At 50.3% G+C, this 20,639-nt stretch overlaps 2 protein-coding genes across 4 annotated transcripts; one reads left to right on the top strand and one right to left on the bottom strand.

Moving 5' to 3' along the window:
- The first annotated feature begins 3 nt into the window (after positions 1-3).
- LOC142361388 (uncharacterized) lies at positions 4-11,694 on the top strand. Of its 3 annotated transcripts, none has more exons than XM_075420307.1 (5): positions 4-88; positions 2,846-2,960; positions 7,346-8,181; positions 10,895-10,987; positions 11,071-11,694. In XM_075420307.1, the coding sequence occupies exons 3-5, from the start codon at positions 8,060-8,062 to the stop codon at positions 11,096-11,098; spliced, it is 243 nt and encodes an 80-aa protein (XP_075276422.1). In that variant the 5' UTR covers positions 4-88; positions 2,846-2,960; positions 7,346-8,059; the 3' UTR covers positions 11,099-11,694. The 3 variants fall into 3 exon arrangements, with proteins under 3 accessions (XP_075276422.1, XP_075276421.1, XP_075276420.1); XM_075420306.1 differs by having other exon boundaries at positions 7,346-9,281; XM_075420305.1 differs by lacking the exons at positions 10,895-10,987; positions 11,071-11,694 and having other exon boundaries at positions 7,346-10,645.
- A 3,490-nt stretch (positions 11,695-15,184) lies between these two features.
- On the bottom strand, positions 15,185-20,417 carry CD8B (CD8 subunit beta). The gene is made up of 5 exons (XM_075422140.1): positions 20,372-20,417; positions 17,918-18,268; positions 16,082-16,177; positions 15,456-15,545; positions 15,185-15,340 (listed from the first exon to the last, which is right to left on the bottom strand). Exons 1-5 carry the CDS (start codon positions 20,415-20,417, stop codon positions 15,300-15,302), a joined length of 624 nt encoding a protein of 207 aa, XP_075278255.1. The 3' UTR covers positions 15,185-15,299.
- Positions 20,418-20,639: the final 222 nt, after the last annotated feature.

Raw genomic sequence — 20,639 nt, 5'->3', positions numbered from 1 at the left:
GCGGCGGAGCGGAGGTGATCTTTCTCGCTTGACTTGGGAGGCTGCGTCGCTCTTCGGAGAGGATGTGATGTCATCAGGACCCTCTTGGGTAAAGATGCGGTGTTCGGCATCTGCGGCAAAATGAAGGGGGGGCAAAAAATTCTGAAGAAATTCAGTTCTAATCCAGAATTTGGGTTCATCTATCGTTATTTGTTCTTAATGGTGCCTCAAGGATTTTGCCTCGATGGCTTCCCGAGAGGTTCAGACTGACGATGCTCGTGCCCGAGGTGGGGTCAGCCACCGCAGCCTGCTGTCTCCTGCCCGGCCAGGAGCCCACAGCAGCTCCAGCTCCGCAGACATCACGGTCAAGCCCCGTGCTTTGGCCACAGGCCCCAGGTCGCGTTTCTTGGTGGGGGTTCTGCCGCCTTCGCTCGTGCGCACTCAAGGGGTCTCGTGCGGATGGCAGAACACCCCGTGTTTTGTTACCCAGCACGCAAGGCAGGGGTGTTTCACGGCATGGATCCACGCGTATTTCTGATCTCCGAGCACATGCATGGCTGACAGACAGCTGAGCTCTTCAGGTGTTCGTTCCTTCTCCTTGCAATTGCTCTGCAAAAGCAGCTTTGTGCAAGGCAGGTGGTCTGTGATCTGAAACTCGCCGAGAGAGCCCCATGCTTGTGGTTTTCTTCTCTAACCGCAGCGGCTGCTGCCCTGACGAAAAAACCCTTGCAAGCTTCAACGGAGAGGGCCCTTGCTGCTGCCTCCAGGTGACCGCTTGCACATGGGTATGGGTGATGCTTCCTGGAGCTTTGCACATGCCATAGCAACAGTTTCACCAGACTGCTATTTATTTCTTTGGTTGGCCCTTCCTGGCTTTCCTGTTCATTGTTTTTCTACTTCTCCTTTGCAAAGAAAGCCCCCTTTTCCTGGGCATGTCAGAAACCAGGTGCTGCTGGCTTTGATGCCATTGCTATTGTCGCTGCTGCTTAGAGATGAGTTACGGAAACTGGTTTAGGAGCTGGGTTTATTTCACTGGGCATCAAAGCATGTTGGTGAGTGAGTAAAGCTGCTGTGAGGCCTGCTGAGATGTGTGAAATTCACACCTTCAGGAGGCTGTGATACTTGTCATGTCTACCTGAAATAGAGCAGATTTTGGCAAAATAAAGAGAAAATAGGTTTTGTCAATTAAACAATGTTACAAGAATCTGGATCTCAAAACGCCATCAAGCAGATGTGAACATCAGGCTTGATGTTCTTGCAGGGCTCTCCAGTTGTCTCCAGATGAAACATTGAAGTGATGCTACCTGTGTGGGCTCCCGCTGGTTTCAGTGGGCAGTTTATTCTCCTGATCCTAAGTAGAGTTCATCCTCCCTTTATGACGGGATAAGCTGCTCTTTGGAAGCGCCTGTCTTCATGGGCGGAGGGAGGAACATAGGCAAGGAATTGAAACTGTGGGCCTGCCTTGTAGATGACTGGAACCGAGTCTCATGTTTTCTGAGATGCTGAAGGAGTTGGTTCCTGCCATCCACTGGAATTGCTGTGTGAGTGGCCCCCACTTCCATCACTGTCACAGCTCGGCATCAGAAAATGAAATTTCAAAGGCATTTTAACAAGCACAACCCCCTCGAGGCCGAAGTAGGAAAATGTCTGATTCCCATTTTTCGGTATGGTTTGAACAGAAGTGGCCATGCTGGTCACAGGTCACAGGTTTGTCAGGACTAGCTTCTCACTCTGTCGCAGGGTGTGGATGCTTAACTATAGCACATAGTGCGTGTCCTCAGGGATGTGGTGATGGACGTGCTGGGAGAACCTGCACGATTAAAGGGTCATTCCAGAAGGGCTACTGGGACATCTGACTTCTCTCTTATCTCTGATTAACGGTAAATTTTATTATGAATCAGTCCCGGGTGCCAGACTGGAGCCCATAAGTTCCTCTCCTGGATGTAGAGGTGTCCTTAATTTTGGTCCTCATAGCTCACAGCTTGAGCTGGTTTCTACGTGAGCCCACTATTTCCTGTGTCATTTTCAGACCCTGCAACACCCTTCAGAGGGCTCCTTTTCCTCTCCAGACTCTTTATTTGCTGAAGCGCTTTCTGACTCACCACTGCACCAAAGACACCACCAGCCCTTGCCTCTTCTGACGCCTGCCCATCGCGCTGGGCCAGGGCGATGTCGGGGAGTCACCGGAGATGGCTTCAGGGGGAGCAGCTCCTTTCTGCTGCCTGCAACAAACCGCTAATGAAGATCTTTTAGGGCAAGGCAAAAGCTTACCGTCAGCAGAGAGGTATAGCTGCAAGCGGGCTGTCACGCATCTCTTTTCAGCATGGCCACCCTTCGTTGGCCAGAGAGGGCACCAGGGAAGCGTAGCTCCGGTGGAGATGTCTGTGTGCAATCAGATGAAACCACCCCTTTCCTGTCCCCCCATCTCGTGTCTCCTAGGAAATAAATTCGCTGCGGCGGGGATCACCTGCTTCTGGGTTCGGTGTTTAGGAATTGCTTAGCACGAGGCAGTTTCTATTTTGCACAGTTACAAGTAAGAACAAGTAAAACAGTTGCAATGTCAGTTATTTGATTATGAAAAGTTCCAGGCATAAGCAGGACCTCCAAGAAAAGCTCTAATTTAAAATCAACACTGGTATAAATAATGGAGATATGTATATTTTACACTGGTGTCCTATTTCAAAATGGGGGGGTAAGGTGGTTAATGAGATTGATTAAGAAATCCTTTTGACTTTAGCATGCTGTAGTTTGCCAGTTTGTCCTCTGGATGATACTTTGCAGTAGACTTGTCATAGACTGAGGACATAAGTCAAATCAGTGAAACGCTAGCATTAGTAACATATTTTATTATTAATTTCTGTTGTAGTGCCACAGTTACGATATGACTGAGGAAGAAGAAAAAATTCAGACAACCAGTTACTTCTGCAGACCATCGTATAAGAGATGTCAGGAGACCAGACAGGCTGGTTAGACAGTAGAAGGTAATATCTTTTTTCTCCCAAACCTACCAGGAAGTTTCATTTTATTTGTTGCTAAGGTTGCAGGGCTCTGATTGCTGGTGAACTCCACCCTAAGTTGCTAATGACTGAGGTTTATCTTTATGTACTAAGACAAGCCTAGGTCTGTATTTAATTAATGTCAAACAATTAAATAGCGGGAGAGAGGAGCACAGAAAGAAGAGATAAAACCATGCAGGGAAGAGACAGACTGACAAGGATCCGTATTTTTGGTGTGGGGCTCGGCAGGAGGTGAGTCTGGGGTTAATTTTCTCTGTGCTTGCTTACATCCACTTAACAGAGAAGACATGGGAAACGAGAGGGAGCCTGGGGCATCAGAGCTGGAGGAGGTGCTGAGTTTCAGATATGATTGATTTCTTAGTCATTTTCTGGAAGGATCAGTGACTTTTTCATAGTGGTAGGAAACTTTAGCTTCTTAATATCAGTAATATCAGCCATCGCATGGATGCCTCTCGGTATTGTGTGACCAGGAGCAGGACCATGTCTCAGGACATGGGAGTTATGCTGGTACAAAAGGAGCACCAAAATGACCGTGCTCTGCCGGGTCGGTTGTTCCTGTTGCCCACGATGTCTCCTCGTAGTGCTCCAGAAGGACTTCCCATTGCTAAGCAATGACGCAGCGTTGCTGATGATGAGCAGATGCTGCTTGATACCCGCAAGTGATTGGTGATGGCAACTCGGGGTGGAACACCGGACGGTGTTCGCTTCAGCATCGGCGATTCTTCCTGTTGTTAACCTTTGATGGATCTTTTTTTGTAAGGAGGAATGGAAAGTTGTAATGAAGATTTAAAAAAAACTAGTCACAAATCACAAACTTTTGTTTCAAATGGAGGAAAAAAAATGTTGAGACTGTAGCACACAACTTTTCCGGTGTGAACCGAAGCTGTGGTTTATGAGCAAATTGCTGCCCCTCATTTCTTGGCAAAGCTGCAGCAATGAAGGGGTTTGTAGAATGTCAAGCGCAACTGTCACGCACCAGCTGCTCGCACACTAACTTTCCACTGTAGCTGCATGTTTCCAGTTCAGTGGCCAAGGCTGCCCTCCCTTCTGAGCACTCTCAGTGTAAGCATCACGTACCCTAAAATACAATATGCCAACCACAAACACTCCTGCGCTCTCATCTCTCCCTGGTGTAGCCCTTTAACCTGATCGCTGGGTTGAACATCTCCGTCATCTCCGTGCTTGTTGGTACCTCAGCTGAGAGCTTGAGAAAAGAAAACCTGAGTGTGTTATGAGTTTTCCTTGTACAGGGTTCCCGCGCCTTCTGTCTTGGTGTCGCAGATATCTGGGAAATCAACAATCCATGACGGCATCCTTTGGGCACTGGTGACAATTTACTCCACCAGTGCCGCAGCTGGAGTGAACAGTGGGACCTAATAAATGCTTATAAATATCTGCAGGGTGGGTGTCAGGAGGATGGGGCCAGACTCAGTGGTGCCCAGCGACAGGACAAGGGGCAACGGGCACAAACTGGAGCAGAGGAAGTTCCAGCTGGACATGAGGAAGAACTTCCCTCTGAGGGTGACGGAGCACTGGAACAGGCTGCCCAGGGAGGTTGTGGAGTCTCCTTTTCTGGAGATATTCAAGACCCACCTGGACAAGGTCCTGTGCAGCCTGCTGTAGGTGACCCTGCTTTGGCAGGAGGGTTGGACTGGGTGACCCACAGAGGTCCCTTCCAACCCCGGACATTCTGTGATTCTGTGATTCAGTGGGCAGGTTGGTTCTTTGCAGCTCCAGACTCCGAAATACCACAGAGATTCAGTCCAGAACTATAGAAAGACTTCCTGTTTTCTAACACTGAATATAAAATTTCTTTAAGAGAAGGAAAATTATCTGTATAGCTCCCATGTGTCATTTTTTGTCTGAACAGCAGTTCCAGGAGTCTTTAATTGGTGAACTGGGCTCATTATCTCACTTCCAGTTCCCACAATCATATTTCTGTTGGGTTTGAAGCTCTGTTTGGTAGTTTTCCTCCTGGTTTAGCCCGCTTCCAGGGTCTCATAGCCTTGATGTTATCCCCACAGCCCTGGGAGCTGACTTCTGTCTCCATCAGTCCAGAGTTTTGTCATGGCTGCTCTCCTCCCTTGCTGCACAGTGACCTTCACAGAATCACAGAATGGTAGGGGTTGGAAGGGACCTCTGTGGGTCACCCAGTCCAACCCCCCTGCTGAAGCAGGGTCACCTACAGCAGGCTGCACAGGACCGCGTCCAGGCGGGTCTTGAATATCTCCAGAGAAGGAGACTCCACAACCTCCCTGGGCAGCCTGTTCCAGTGCTCCGTCACCCTCAGAGGGAAGAAGTTCTTCCTCATGTTCAGCTGGAACTTCCTGTGCTTCAGTTTGTGCCCGTTGCCCCTTGTCCTGTCACTGGGCACCACTGAAAAGAGTCTGGCCCCGTCCTCCTGATACCCACCCTTGAGATATTAAGCATTTCTAAGGTCCCCTCGCAGCCTTCTCTTCTCCAGGCTGAACAAGCCCAGCTCCCTCAGCCTCTCCTCACAGGAGAGATGCTCCAGTCCTCTCACCATCCTCGTAGCCCTCCGCTGGACACTCTCCAGCAGCGCCAGCTTCAGGGTCTTCTTCTCTGAAGACCTTGGGCAGGAAAGCCTGGTGGAGATACCAGGAGTTTCTGGACCCATCTGTGTGGTGCAGGAGGACTTTCCCAGAGCAGGGTATTGCTGTGCATCTTCACTGTTAGCACCTTTGAGAGGGAACTTTAATCTCCGCAGCTGGTTACGCTAGTGGAGTGGAGGAAGTGTTCCCATTTCTAATGGTCTGCTGACAGCGCTGGTGGTATGGAAACCCGCCCGTGGCTTGCTTGAGATTACTCGTTTCATCCATTTTTTGGTCCTATTGATAGCGTTGGCTGGCTTGTACAACTTGTTATTTCTTCCCTTGCACTTTCTTGAAAAAAAAAACAACCCAACCCTTGCTGTAGAATTAGACCCATCAGACACAACCCTAAGCCACGACACCTCGTTCAAGTGAGGCAGGGGGGAGGAGAGGTGGCTGCATCAGAATCACAGAATCACAGAATGGTGGGGGTTGGAAGGGACCTCTGTGGGTCATCTAGTCCAACCCCCCTGCCGAAGCAGGGTCACTTACAGCAGGCTGCACAGGACCTTGTCCAGGCGGGTCTTGAATATCTCCAGAGAAGGAGAATCCACAGCCTCCCTGGGCAACTTGTCGGAGTTCAGCCCTTGTCTTTAGACACAAGCTGTGAAAGATGTCTGTTCCCTTGCTTTACTGGGATGATGTGCAGCTTTAGGGCTCCTACAGCAAGGCAGAACACCACAAGTCCCATGGAGGTGCTCATGTATGTATTGCTAAATATTTACAAAGGTTTTATTCTGGTGAATATTATCACAGAATCACAGAATGTCAGGGGTTGGAAGCAGCAGCTTGTTCAATGCTCTCCCGTCATCAACAAAGCAAACTGAATTCCGTGTTGAGGGTTTCACTTTTAACAGCCTGATCCCCACTGTCGCTGTGAAGAGACGTGTTCCATCGCTCTTTCCATACCTGTTCTCCTCGACGTACCACTCTCACCCTGGCTGCAAGTGTTGGGCTCCGTAACCATACCACAAGTCATGTTGAAAACATAGCCTGCAAACTTTATTTTTATGCACATCAATTAATTGCATTTGTGCATTGTAAATACAGAACTGCAGACAGAGACTGGGCAACACAGGGGCAGGTGAAATCTGAGGTAGGTGAATGTGAAGTGATGCGTGCAAGGAAGACCAGTCCTGGCTTTGCTATAAAATAAGGAGCCAAATATTGCCATTCAGGGGTGAAAATTTGGGTTAGAAGACAGGTACTATCAGCTCAGTGCCCAGCAGGAAAAGCAAATCAGATGTTGGCAGGTAGGAAAGAAGCTGGGTATGAAGCAGAGAACGCGGCGATGTCATCGTATGGTCCGGTGGTCCAATCCATGGTCAGCGCGTGGCCCAATGCATTGTGTAAATCCTCGAATGCGGTGTGTCGGTCTCAACACCTCAGCTCAAAGAGGGGACTGAAACACGAAGTAGTAGGACGAGAAAAGGTTCAGTGAAGGGAAAAATGGGGGATCAGAGGTCTGAGATGGGTTTTGAGCAGGCAGACTAGGATTCCTTAGGCTGAAAACGTGATTTAAGTGGATACACACTAAAGGTCTCCAAAATCATGGGCGGCTGGGAGGGAGTGGAGTTGATTATTCACTGCCTTTTCCAATACTGAAAGTAAGGAGCAGCGGATGAAGCTGAAGTTGGTGAGGCTGAAAGCAGCTGAAGTCGTCTCGTCCTTCACCCATGGATGTCCCTGCCAAGGGACAGTGTCATATATGATTGTCTTTTCCTTATTGTTCCTCAGCCATCTGCTTGCAGCCAGTGTTGGAGGCAGAACAGTCGTCTGGAGGGACCTTTGCTCTGAACCAAACCAGTCATTTTTATATTCTTGACTATGAGATCTTATTACAATGTGTCATTTTAAGGAAGCCATTTGCTACAAAACTCCACATCCATTTCCTCCGAAACACTATTAATTTTCCAATTATCTCATTCTTTGATGCAGAACACTAAATCTTACTTAGCTGTTGGCCTTGCACAAGGACATTTATCCCCAGGAATGAATCCTGCAGTTCTCCATAGCTCTGCCAACATCTCTGTCCTCTGGACCGCAGACAGCAAGAGAAAAGGGCAGGGTCCAGCTCTTCCACGTTGTTACCATCATGCAGGGCAAGAAACTGTTTCCTGGGTGTGTACACTCAGGATGTAGGAGGTGGATACACGCGAACTGCCTATGGCTTTCTGACCTGTGTCACCAGTTGTGTGAGCTGGAAGATGATGGGTTGGAGACGGTTTGAGCTTTGTGTGGCTCCAGCCCTTCAGGGCAGCAGCATCCAGCCCTGTAGGCCCTGTGTCTGTGTCCCTGTCTGCTCGTGGTGGGACAGGACTCTCTCCACAGCCCTTTGGGACTCTGCCTCGCTCGCTTCGCAGCCGTGAGCGGCACAGGGAAGGGAGAAGGGGCTCTATCACCAGCTCCTCCGCGGCGTGCCCACCCATCAGTGACACCACTCAGGACGCTATGGCCATCTTTGGTGCATCTCACCCCTCCATCCCTCTGGCAGGCAGCATTGGAGCAATGCTGTGGTTACCTGGGACCTCAAGAAAGACACCTTTGGTGCTGGGAGAGGGCAGAGAAGGCAGGTGAGTTTTTCCTTTCTCTATTTTCCAGGGCACCCCAGTTGCCTCTTGGAAGATGGATAATGGTCAGGAGAGATGTTTGACCCTGGCCAACTAGCTCAGTTTGTGTCCCAGTTCTGGGGAGGCGAGAAGAGACCCAGGTTTGGGGACCAGTGGAATTTGCAGGGTGGCAGCTGCCTTGCTCCAGCATCTCCTTGGGGTTCTGCAAAGTGGGATATGACCCACGTTTCCAAATTATCTCGAAATTATCCTGGCTACGGTAGCGATGGGCGAGTCAGATTAAAATGAAACGACCTGAGGAAAGGCGTGTATCTCAGCAATGGCTGCTCCACTGCTGCTCCGTCTCGTTCCCTCCTGCATCAAGATGACTCGAGATGAATATTTTAGTAACATCGCTGCCATTTGCAGCTTGCTGCTCGGGGCAGGAACGTACAATCCCAGCCCCTGGGAATACTTTGTCTCAATTTTTCTTTTAAGAGACTGATAGGAGGTGTCACAACTTGAATTTTGCTCTGGGTGCTGCCGTGAAGGGACGATGTTTTGAAGCCCTGGAGCTGGGTGTCAGCACAGCCCAGCACCTCTCCCTGGGACACCAGCCAGCGAGTTTACCTCGTGCTTACGCCGGACAATGATTGCACCTTCAGCTTTGCTGAGGAACGGCAGCCATTGTGCCTGCGAGCCTCTGCGGGGACCTCAGCGTGCCAGCATCTCCTCCCGTGGTGGTACCCGGAGAGACGTCAGATATGGTGGGACTCAGCTGTGGTTTCTACCATGGGCCGTGCTGCAACGTGGAGGAGCAGCACGCACCGAGCTCCTCCGAGGATGCCCTGTCTGTCCCCGGAGGCAGGTGCCCAGCACCGAGGTTTTGTACTGCCTTTCACGCTGCCAGCACGGCTGGCAGCCCCGGCAGGGAGCCACAGGAAATGCAGTGGGCGAGGTCACACATGTAGCTCTGGGGACAGAGAGGTCTCCTAAGCCACAGCCCTCCTCCCTGCCCAGCCTCACGGTGAGGGGGGGTTGGTCACACCCCGTATTTTGGTGCCCAGCCTCCCGTCTGCATGTTTCAACCATGAGCAGAGGAGAAGACTTGCACCTTGGGCAGGGTAAGTCTTGCTCCATCGTGCTTGCAGGGTGGAGGAAGGGGTGGGGTGGGACATGGACCACGGCAGGCAGGGTGCCAGTGGTTGGCACCAGCTTGTGGGCTCATCGCTTCGCTTTGGAGGCATCCGTCGCTCCCCACACGGGGACATCAGGCATTTTTTTGTTGTTCTCTGGAAAAGGTCAAGCCCTTCAAAATCTCAACGTGGCAAAGCGTTGCCTGCAGACGCCCACGGTTTCTGCAGGAACGGGTTTTCTGCCGCATGACACAGAGGCTCGGTCCAGTCTGGGCAAGATGAAATATAGCTCTTACTCATTGCCTGACCCAAAACAAAGCCAAGGAGACACGATGATGGGCACCTGCACCAGCCCAGCTCCTGGAGGGCTCCTGACTCCTCCAAGGAGCTTTCTGGAGAGGATGGAGAGGGCTTTGCCATTTGAGCAGGTTTCCGTCTCATCCTGACTGCCAGCTGCGTTCCGTGAGTGACTCGTCTTAGGATTTTGGGGGCTTTTATGTTAAATGAACTAAAGAAGTTGGTTGTGTGAGATCCCTGTTGCAACAGCACATAGATGAGTTGTACCTGGCTGAGAAAAAATCCTGCGCTGATGCCGTCACTGGGATTTTTTGGAGTGTTTCCCATCTGATTTTAATTTATTAACTAGATCAGGCAGTGCAAATAGTGATAATGATATTCCCCTAATTAAAAGAGCGATGCAGTCCCCCTTCATACACTTGGATACCTTAAGGGCTAACTGAGAAATCTGGCCTCAGCAGGTAAAACAAATGGCTACAGGAGGAATCTGAAACCAGAAAGCCCGGGAAGAGTTTTAGTTCATGTGAAAGAACCACAGATGTATTAACTCGAAGTGATCTTTCCCATCACAAGGTGGTAGAGAAGCAAAATACATACCTTATACAGATTTATTTTTAACTCCGTCTGATATGTGTTCCGGTTAACTGAATGGTAAAATAACGAATATTTGTACGTAATTCCACAGAAGCTGCAGATGTCTCCCTGAGTGCACACAATATAGATATATCGATGCACACAAGCATTTGTTGTTTAAGCAAATGATATTTAATAACCAGAAATAATATTAAATAGAAATTTAAATAATATTAAAGAAACCATTTCTGGTTTATATAAACCAGAAATTTAGTATGTTACTATTTCTGGTTTGAATCAATCTCAATCAATTCATTGAATGAAATGAGATTAAGTCCAGGGAAATACAGGCAAGAAGTACTTACGCTGCCTGAATGGAGTTTTTGGTTCCCCAGCGGTTTTTTTCTATTGGTATCTGTCAATCTATGTAACTGTCAACTTATATATAATAACACATATATAGCTAGATATATATAACATATAACACATAATATATAAAAATGCTATCTAGAATATATTTAGATAATATACTTAAATGTAATATATAATAGGTAAGTTATAACTATATTGAATATATTTTATATGATATATTTAACTGTAATGTAAAACACATAAGTTATAACTATATAGAATAATATATAGTTATAAAATTGTTGATGTAAATAACACTCAATAAATATGATACAGTATTTCTGTGTTTAATGTTTCTGTAAATCGTGTGCTCCATGAAGCTGTGGAGCAGCCGGGAGAGCGGAGGCCGGCGGGTGTGTGTCGGATGCTGCCGACGGACGGGGAAGGGTCTCCCCACGCCCCTGCCCGGGCAGGTGAGCGGGGGGCTGTGTCCATGCACTAATGGGCTTCAGGAGCAGTGAGTAAAAACTAGGATTTTTTTTTTTTTTATTTGCAGCTTCTGGGATGTATCTGGTTTCATTTAGAAATTCCCATTTAAGAGGAATCGCCTGGACGTCTGGAAGTCCTGCTGTGAATCCGTGTTTCCTGCCAGAAGGAGATATTTAATGAGCAGCTACTGTGCACAGAGCCGCTCTGGCCAAGGAGAAATCGGAAGGAATTTAAGCAGCACCCATGGATATATTTATCTCTTTTCCCTTGGCATGGATTTCAAGTTTAATCATTTAATAGAGATATTACTCATCCTTTCCCCATCAGCATGCCCAGCTCGGCTGTGTTTACGATTCTGCAAAATTAATTTTTATATATTTAGGAGCTTTAAAATCAGATATAACTTCTGATCTCATGTCACAGGCTTGTTTTCAGCTGAATGTTATCAGCTGCACATGATTTATATTCACTTGTTTGTATTATAAAAACACAGGCCCTCTACATAAAAGAATGAAGAAAAATTGGGCACTGACAATATTAGATCAGCAACGGAGAAATTCTGACAATTATTTTTTAATCCATTTACAGAAGTTTTACAAAACCATGAAGACTATTTACAGCAATGCCTAAAATACCTGTATTTCTGCTCTGCTCTCTCTCCCTTGAATATAGTAATGCTTTGAAGATACGCATGCACTGTTTATTGAAAGAATAACTGTAGCATTTTTATATAATATAGAATCTCTATTCTATAGATCTCTATTCTATAGATCTATATATACTATAGATATATAGACCTGTATCTATTCTATAGATAGATTCTATACAGAATCTACAGCATATATAGACTCTATAATATATATAGCATTTAAATATAGAATATGAAAGAATATGAAATAGTAGAAATAAAGGATTATTGCCACATGTGATTTGGGACCTCTTTTACAGTTCCTCGCCTGGTGATTAGCGAGCGGGGGCACAACACAGGTAACGCTTTGTACTTAAACCCACAGATGTGCAAAAACCTCCTTGTCCTATTCAGAAGCCTTTTGTCATTGTCCAATTTTTTGCGGCGTCTCCTTTTGTCATTTAAGACGATAACATTTATAAATGGTGACCTGAGGGTTTGGGGTTATATATAAAATCCCTTTTTTTTCCCCTGCTAGGTATGGATGCTCCTTGCTGCGGGGGGGAGGGTGCCAGCGCGAGATGGGAGAAGGCTGGGCCATCCTCGGAAGGGAATGAGGAATAAACTGGGCGCTCTCACTTGCTGGGACTTCGCGGCAGGGGGGACACTGGGGTGGGTGATGCCGCTTCCCGTATTTCTCCCTCCGTGGATCCGGGCACTGTGCCATTAGCAGAGATGCACAGGAATATTTTCCCATTAGTTTCTGTGCCAGAAGCATCTCTTTTTCCCTCACGTGCTGCAACACGGCACCCCTGGCCCCTGGCTGGTATCGTCACCGTGCTTTCAGCACAGTGATGAGATTGGAAAGAAAATCAAAGAAGCTGCAGATATCAGGGCACTGGGCTCATTTTCTCAGACATAAAAACATCCTTTTTATTTGTGCTTCAATTTTTTTTCTTAGATACACTTTGGGAAAAAAGTCTACAAAACGGGAGGTGATTTTTTTTTCCACTGGATCTTGCGTTTGTGAAACTGCCACTAAAATCTCTCTGAGGTTGTCTTAAAAAACCCCACTGATGACGACAGGAATTACTACATTTTTTTCATTTTTTCCATTGCTAAACTGCCCAAACCTCTGTTTCAACAGGACACGTGGCATCCTCGGCTGCTGCTGTCCTCTCCTGTTTCCACTTTATGCAGCTGATTGGGTTGGGGTTTGTGGTGGGGTTTTTTGTTTTTTTTTTTTGTTGTTGTTGTTGATTTATTTCAATTTACAAAGGAACAACAAAGCCAGATTGGGGAAGTCAGGAGCTGAGCAAATCCTTTGCTGCCTGTTACAGTTGTGGGTAAATCCCCATCCTTCGAAGGGGTATTATTAGAGGAGGGATAATACGGCCGCTGAAGTCTTATCAAGGCAAGATGGTGCCGTTCCAGGGGGGTTTCAGTGAGGGTCAGACGCTGCCAGGACGCGATGAGCGTGGAACAGGGGGAGGAGGAGCGGACTGGGCAGGGTTATCCCTGAGGCTGCTCACCCTCCCGTGGGAGAGGATTGGGCTGTCGCTGCCTGGTTTTCGCTGCCCAGAGCCAGCCCTGGCTGCGTGGCCGTGGGAAGCCATCTCCTGTGCTGGGCGAGAGGTGGGAGAGGTGAAGCAGGGATGGACGGTGAGGTCAGGATGCCTCAGGCATGGGAAATGGAGCTGGGATTTCAAAAGCAGCTGCAGGCAGAGGGAAAACCCCTGTTTTTGAAAGAATAAACCTTTGGGAAGTTTCAGAGGGGTTTCCTTATAACTGTCCTGTAAAACATACATACCATAAAAATCCTCTGCTCCTGGGGTGAAGCTCTGCACACTGAATGCTTGCAGGGCAGAAAAACGATGGGTTTAGTTCATCTGAGCTTTCACAGAAGCTGAAATGTGCTTGTGTATGATGCGCCGGAGGCAGCGATGCTCGGGGAGCCCTCCCTGCAGCATCCCTGCTGGGACGGGGTGTGGGGTCGGTGTCCCTTGCGGCCATCAGCTGGGTGGCCTGAGACCCTGGGTGACCACGGCAGCCTGGGAAAGCCGGCTCGGCGTGGTCTGCTGCCAGCCTTATTACTGCATCGTTTAGGGGAAATCTCCATTGCAAGGAGCACCCAATGGCCAGGTTTGAGACCAAGCCCTCCGGAAAAATCTATATTAAAGTGGAGAGTGGCAGCTCCCTGTGGCTGGGAGGGGAGGGAGGGTGAAGCCAGAGGGATGCTGCGATGCTTTACAGCCACACAAGCTCTTCCCATGCCTGCGTTTCCCCCGGCCCTGGGGACTCTGGAGCCACATCAGCTTGGGGCAGCTCTAAGGACACACTCAATGTGCGGGACAGGAGATCCCTGCAGTAAAAATAGCTGCTGGCCTTCCCACCCACGCTGGGGACCGGAGGTGTCTGGGCCACCTTCCTCTTGCACTCACTGCAGCTGATACAGCCTTGCGTGTCTGCCTGCCCTTCAGCAGAGACGCAGGGCTGGAGATGCGCCCGAGAGCGAGCACCCGCTGCCTGCGCTCCGCAAGACGCCGAGTTTCCATCCCCACGTTGGCCTTGCAGCTCCGGGCAGCGGCTGAGCCGGGTTAACATCCCTGGGGAGACCTACCCTGCTTCTGGCATGGCCCAGGGCTCGGCACACGTGGGCATCGCCTGGTGCTCAGCACACACCCGCATCCCTCGGGGCTCAGCATGCTCTGGGCTCAGCACGCACCGGCATCGCTTGGGGCTCAGCACATGTGGGTGTTTCTTGGGGCTCAGCACACACCGGCATGGCTCAGGTCTCGGCACGTACGGGCGATGCTCGGGGCAATTCTCACTTGGGCTGTGCTGCTGGGCTCAGGACCAGCCCTCGGCCGCCGCTGTTTGCTCGCAGAGGCGGTGTCGGCATTCGGGCTGCGGCAAGTGTTTGGCCTTGGGTACCTTGCTTTGTCTGGCTTCCCTCTCCTGCTCCTGGCTGTTTTCAGTCTCCCGTGGGCGAAGCCGCCCTCCCAGACCTGCTCCCCCCTCAGCTGTTCTTCTGCTTTACCTCTTGCTCGGCAGAGGCCGTAGCTCCCCGCTCGCTGGGCAGCCACGTCCCGCACCGAAGCGCAGCCATGAGACGCCAGCCTGCAGACCGACACAGCTGAGCGATGGATTCACTGTTTCTAACGAACGTGCCTGTACAGGGGCTTTTACAAGCTGTGCAGGGACCTGCTCCTGCTGCCTGCTGGTTGCTCTCGGAGTGTTCGTTAGCAAAGTCTCACCAACCAGCGTCAGCAGGAGCGAACCAAAAGCACCCGCGTGCTGTCCCGTGGGGGAGCAGAGGAGAGCCAAGCAGCTCTCAGAGCATCTTCCCAGCCCACCCGAATCCCCGCGGTTCACCAGCCCCGCTGCCCCCGGTGCAGAGCCAGCTGCGGTGATTGCCCTGCTCAGCACCCTTTCAGAAGTGCTCAGCACGCTGCAGGATTTGACCCGGTCCTTTCGCCAGCCGTTGTGTCCAGGACAAATATTCAAGTCACGGGCTGTCGCAGGATGGAGGCGTCTGTCTTGCAGCGCGAGCCCGCATTTGCCCTCTGCAATGTCCTTCCTGGGTCACGTCAGACAGGGCTCAGCACCCTGCAGGGGAGGGTCCATGGCTTCTCCCCACTGGCTCGAGGTGGGGGAGCCGGTGGGATTTACTGCCTGTGGACACGAAGCCACAGCCTCCGCCGCAGACCTGGGGAGAGACGGTGTCTGTCAGCCCGGGGACCCCCTCCCAGCTCCCCGTCCCGCTGCCAGGCTGTCCCGGGACTGACCCCCCTCGCCGTCCCCGTGGCCGGCAGGATGCTTACGGTGGAGGCGGTGGGCGGTGGGGACCAGGCTCAGCAGGAGGAGCAGGACACCAGCGGCCAGCGGGACCCAGACCAGGGGGCTGCAGGCACCTGGGAAGCAAGAGGGGACGTGGCGTGGAGCTGCGCCCTCAGCTCAGCACCCGGCATCATCCTCCCCCATCAGCTCTCCAGGATGAAGGATGGGGTGGGGAGGGGAGAAAAGCAAGGCAGGCCCTCAGGAGGGGTGGAGGACATGGCCATCACCCTGGCGTATCCCTTGGGGGATGCATTACACCCAGAAGGCTTTGCAGGGAACTTAGCTATGAGTCACGATGACCTTGTTCGTGGTGTCCTCTCTGGCAGGGGAATGCAGCATGGCTGCAGGACTGACGCTGCGCCCACAGGGGCTGCGCACCCCAGGGACACCAAAGCTTAGGCAGAGATAAATGGAGATGCATCCTGGCCCCCAAATCCTCCTATATCGCAGGGGACCGCTCCTGAAGGCAGAGCTCAGCTCCATCCAGAGCGGTGGTGCCCACCCCTGCAGAGTCACGTTGTGGTTGCCCCCCCTCCCCGAAAAAACTCCAGCTGAACCTTGGAGACCCCCAGGAGCTCAATGTTCAATGCAAGCCAGCCCAGAGCCGTACCTTTCTTGCTGATAGCTTTGCCTTTGGTTACGCACCGCGCAGGCTTTTTAGGGGGCGGTGACTGCGTGGTCTTCGGAGGCAGAGGCAAAACATCAACTGGTGGGTAAGGAGGAGAAGAGGGTGGTCAATACGGCACCGAGTGCAGCAGAGGTCTCAAACAGCAGGCAGGAAGGGCTGGAAATTCTGGCTTTTAAAGCTAGCCTCATCCAGGGACCCCCACAAAGGGCTGGGTCACCTGGAGGGGCCGGGAGCTTGGCCTGAACCTCTCGGTGGCCACAGAAGTTACCAAGAGCTTGCAAAAGTGTTAATAAAACAGCGTACCAGGCAAACAAGGGCAGAAGGCTAACGAAAGGGAAGAGGAAACTTCCTCGAGCTACATTTACTGCCAGGAACCACCTCATCAGTGCTGTGTGAAATCGCAGGTAGCAGGAGATGTCAGGAGCACGGGGAGGTTTGAAGGGATCCCTGGATCTTTGCTGTATTCAGATTGCTCTGAGCTTTGCTCAGAATTGGGTACTTTTTTTTTCTTTCTGATAAAATGAGAGCAGGATTTATTATGGTGCCTCTGAGTTACAATGGAGCACTATTTTTTTCTGCTTCTATCCCGGGCTGAAATTCCTACAGAAACCACCGTTTTTTTACATGGAAATGTGAGACATCAGGTGCCTGGGATATATCTGGACAATTTCTCCCTTACATTATAATGGCCTTCAAGAAAAGGAACTCAAAGCCAATTTGTTTTATCATGTGTACAAAAAGGAAAAAAAGAAAATATCCAGTAAAGCCTGAGCCCTCCCAGAGCACCTGCAGGTGTTTGGTTTTAAATTGAAGTGTCCTTGATCGCACTGAATTTCAGCCCTGCTTTTCATGCTTTGCTTTGCACATAGATATGTGCCCAGTTGATGAAAAACAGTTCTCCTTTATCTTAAATCAGCTTTTCTTCAAGTGGGCAAGGATCCAGGATGGATTTCTCAGCCAGCTCGAGGTGCAGGGCTTATTTGCAACAAAACCAGAAAGGCTGGGACACTGAGGATGATTCAGAGCCAGAGGCTGTAGCTGCATCTCGGTTAAATAAGTTATTTGTTTTCCTAAAATCCTGCAAAGAAAGGGCTGAATCCTACTTCAAATGCATTAGTTTTTCTACACCACCTCCTGCTTGATGATCAAGGGGAAAAAGGGCTGATATGAGCTGTTGTATGGCCCAGGGTCTGTAAAGAATCATCCCTCTCCCATGCCACCCGCAGACAGCTCTGCTTTTGGGTTGGAGCTCCCCAGTGACGGTGGGTTTTGAGCTTTGAGGAATAAATCCCAATCCAGCCCTTTATGTGAAGGACAGGTTTGAAACCTGCAGTCAGAGCCACCCCAGAGGTGTGAGGGGTGATGTCCTCTGGCCTTGAAGCTGCTGCTCCTGTCCCTTGGAGGAAGGGTAAGGAAGAACCGGAGTGCGGGGAGGCCTGGGAGCTGAGCAGGGCACACATCCAGCCTCCCATCCAAAGTACCACAAGAGACGAGAAAAACATAGGGCACGTCAGTATGGGGGCTGAGCACCTTCCAGTGGAAATCCTAAAACTAGGACCAACACGGCGCTCAAGGCATGACCACAGCAAAGCAACTGCTGGTGGCAAAGGCACTGTCACATGCAGCTGAGATAAAACAGAGCTGGTTCCTGTATTTTCTGACTTATCTGGTCTCACAGGTCTCTTCAGGAAAACCCCAGAGCCCCAACCTTGCATCTCAAAATTGGGAAGGGTCTACCAACACGCATCACCCCTTACCTAAGGGACCTCATCCCAGCCTGCTGGTGGCACATTTTGGAGCCCCGGAGGTGATGCTTACCCACACCGAGCCATGTCCCACTGCCTAGGAGGAGCTGGGAGGACTGGGAGACAGAGCAGTAATAGGTGCCGTTGTCCGAGGCATGGAGGCGGCCGATGTGCAGGCTGTAGGAGGTGCGGGAACTCGCCCTCTGGACACTAAACTTGTCCTGGCTGATGTTTGCACCATAGATGGCTTTGCCCAACGGGCTGGAATATACCAAGAACTGGAAATTTTGCATCTCCTGGATCCAGCGGTACCAGTACACGCCAGCGTGCTCTTCCTTCAGCTCACAGAAGATTGCTGTTTCATTGTTGGTTTGGGCTAAAATACGCCCTGGAGTCTGGGATAAAAGTAGATTTGTACAGAAGCCTAAGAAAAAAGACAGAAATGCATAGTTATTATTTTCTTCTCATTACTTTTCTTCCATTCTAAGTACAGATTTTCTCTCTGAGCTTGACAAGGTCAAGTAGCTACAGACCAGGGGGATCATGCAAGCAAGAAGCAGAGGCATCTTTACCAGGAACCTCAGCCCATATTCCCTCAGAGGCCTTGTTGGGTTCCCAGCTACTTCTTCCTCAAGCTTAGTTGTAAAGGTAGATTTTTGCTCCGTAAACACCCATCTAGGGAGAAGGCTTAGTGGCGGAAGAGGGATAGAGGGATGATTTGGAGGGTGTCCTCGGGTCTGTATGTGCAGGGAAGGGCATCTCCGCCTGCTCCTGTGGATGCCCCTCTCCTGCCCTCCTTTTCTCTCTCATTTTTTGGAAATGCTTCACCTCTCTTTCAACAAATTTTTTTCGAGCCTCTTCTTTGCCAGATTTTTGTTCTAACAGAAGCAATGCCAATACACTTCAGATCGCATCTCAGATGCAGAAAAGGACCAGAAAAAGATAAAAAAAACTGCAAAACATCTCAAAAATCAGCCAATTTGCTATTAGTTTTCTCACAAAATTATTTTTGTATGAATTTCGAGACCTAGGGAACAAGAGGGAGTGAGCGGTAGCGGCAGGGTTGAAAGCTTCAGTTTGGCATCGCATCGCTGTGTTTGGGCAAAAGCTTTTGTGGAAATTATCTGAGTCGTTGTTTGGCCTGGGCAGATGTGAGCGGTATCTGTGTGTGAGCAGGATGTGTCCTTGTGAAAAGGACAAGGGGTGCCTTGTGATCCTTTCTGTTCAGCAAACAGTCCTACGAAGTTGCAGATGCTCCAAGACCGAGAGAAAAACAGCCCTCTGAAGATAAGGATGCTCTCGCTTCCCCCATCCGTTTCCCAGGCGTGTTTTAAAGCTGTGCAAAAAGCTCAGCAAACCACATCTTTTGGCCTTTTTTACATTAAAAAGTCCCTATTCCTTCAAAATCCCAAAGCTGCCTACAGTGATTGTTGCGAACAGCCTCGTGCAGCCCTGCAAACCCAGTGGTGCAGGAATGGGTTTGCGTGACCACAAGAACACCTGAAGCCATTCCCTCGACCCATGGCCCCGCTGTCCCCCACGTCCCCGATGGAGACGAGCAGAGGAGAGGGCTCTGCTGACTGACACAGGGCCAGAGCCCTGCTTCGTCCCCGTGATGATGACCCCACCGCTGCCAGCATGCTGCAGAGACGAGCAGGCTTCAGCCCTAATCTTGCAACGCCGAAATTCAAGGGTTGCACAGCAGCCACAGCATTTCACCGCATCCTCTGGTGCTGTGACAGTATAAATGTCTCCTCATTACTAAAATACATCATTTTCAGGTTTTAGAGTGCAGTCTTCCCAAACTTTACTTTGGCAAACATCTGCGTGGTGCTTTAGGGGAGGAAATGTTTGTGGCCGTGGCGCATGGTGGCTTCAGGGTGCCCTTGGCTGCCCTGAGATGTGGCTCTGCTGGGCATGGGAAACTTAACCCCGCTTGAAAACCTTTTCCTCGAGCTGCTGGGGAGGTATTAGATGGATCAGAAAGGACGAGAATGGATCCTGGGAGACGGTCAGCTCTGCTCTGAGCCAGAGATCAAGCCCTAGCGGGGTGAGCTGGGACGGAGACAGAGCAGAGAATCTCATCCTCTGCCACACCTTCATCCCCCAAAACCTCCCTGTTCCCTTTCCTGGTGTATTTTCCCACAGAGGACCACGGGGAATTTGGGTCGGAACATGAATAGAATAGAATAGAATAGAATAGAATAGAATAGAACAGAATAGAACAGAATAGAATAGAACAGAACAGAGTAGACTATTTCAGTTGGAAGGGACCTACAACAATCATCTAGTCCAGCTGCCTGACCGCTTCAGGGCTGACCAAAAGCTACAGCATGTGGTTAAGGGCATTGTCCAAAATTATGCAGTGATAGCTGATAATGTCCTGTAGATCTATACTACGCCTGTATACTCAAACTTCCACCATCCAGATGCTGTGCAACGCACTCCACGTGCTGGAGCGGGGTGGAGGAGAGGCTCCAGCACCACTTTAGTTGCCCTCAACCCTTCAGAGATGTGTCCCTCTTACCTGGGATCTGGAGGCAGACGCAGAGACAGAGCCACAGCGGAGCCATGGCGGTGGAGTCAACGACAGAGGGGTTTTGTGCCAGCTCCCCCTCTCCACATACGGTCGCCTCTTGGTGGTAGGGCTGGCTTCACCCCGGGAGGTTCTTCCCCGTCTCGGCGCAGATGTCTCGCCGACGGCTGCCAAAGAGCATCTGCTGCGGCAGCGCCCGGAGCCTCAGCCCGGCGGCTGCCCCTGTGCCCAGCCCCAAATCCAGGTGTGCATCAGGGCA

The sequence above is a fragment of the Opisthocomus hoazin genome, chromosome 5 (genome assembly GCF_030867145.1).
Source record: "Opisthocomus hoazin isolate bOpiHoa1 chromosome 5, bOpiHoa1.hap1, whole genome shotgun sequence".
Lineage (NCBI taxonomy): Eukaryota > Metazoa > Chordata > Aves > Opisthocomiformes > Opisthocomidae > Opisthocomus > Opisthocomus hoazin.
This window is presented reverse-complemented; position numbering and strand designations above follow the sequence as displayed.

Bases quoted from the DNA above. Each gene is read 5' to 3' on its own strand.
- LOC142361388 (XM_075420305.1), top strand. From the start codon at position 8,807: ATGATTGCACCTTCAGCTTTGCTGAGGAACGGCAGCCATTGTGCCTGC.
- CD8B (XM_075422140.1), bottom strand. From the start codon at position 20,417: ATGGCTCCGCTGTGGCTCTGTCTCTGCGTCTGCCTCCAGATCCCAG. The intron at 18,269-20,371 runs GTAAGAGGGACA...CTTTTTTCTTAG, and splicing joins CGTCTGCCTCCAGATCCCAG to GCTTCTGTACAAATCTACTT. The intron at 15,546-16,081 runs GTACGGCTCTGG...CTTGCTTCCCAG, and splicing joins CAAAGCTATCAGCAAGAAAG to GTGCCTGCAGCCCCCTGGTC.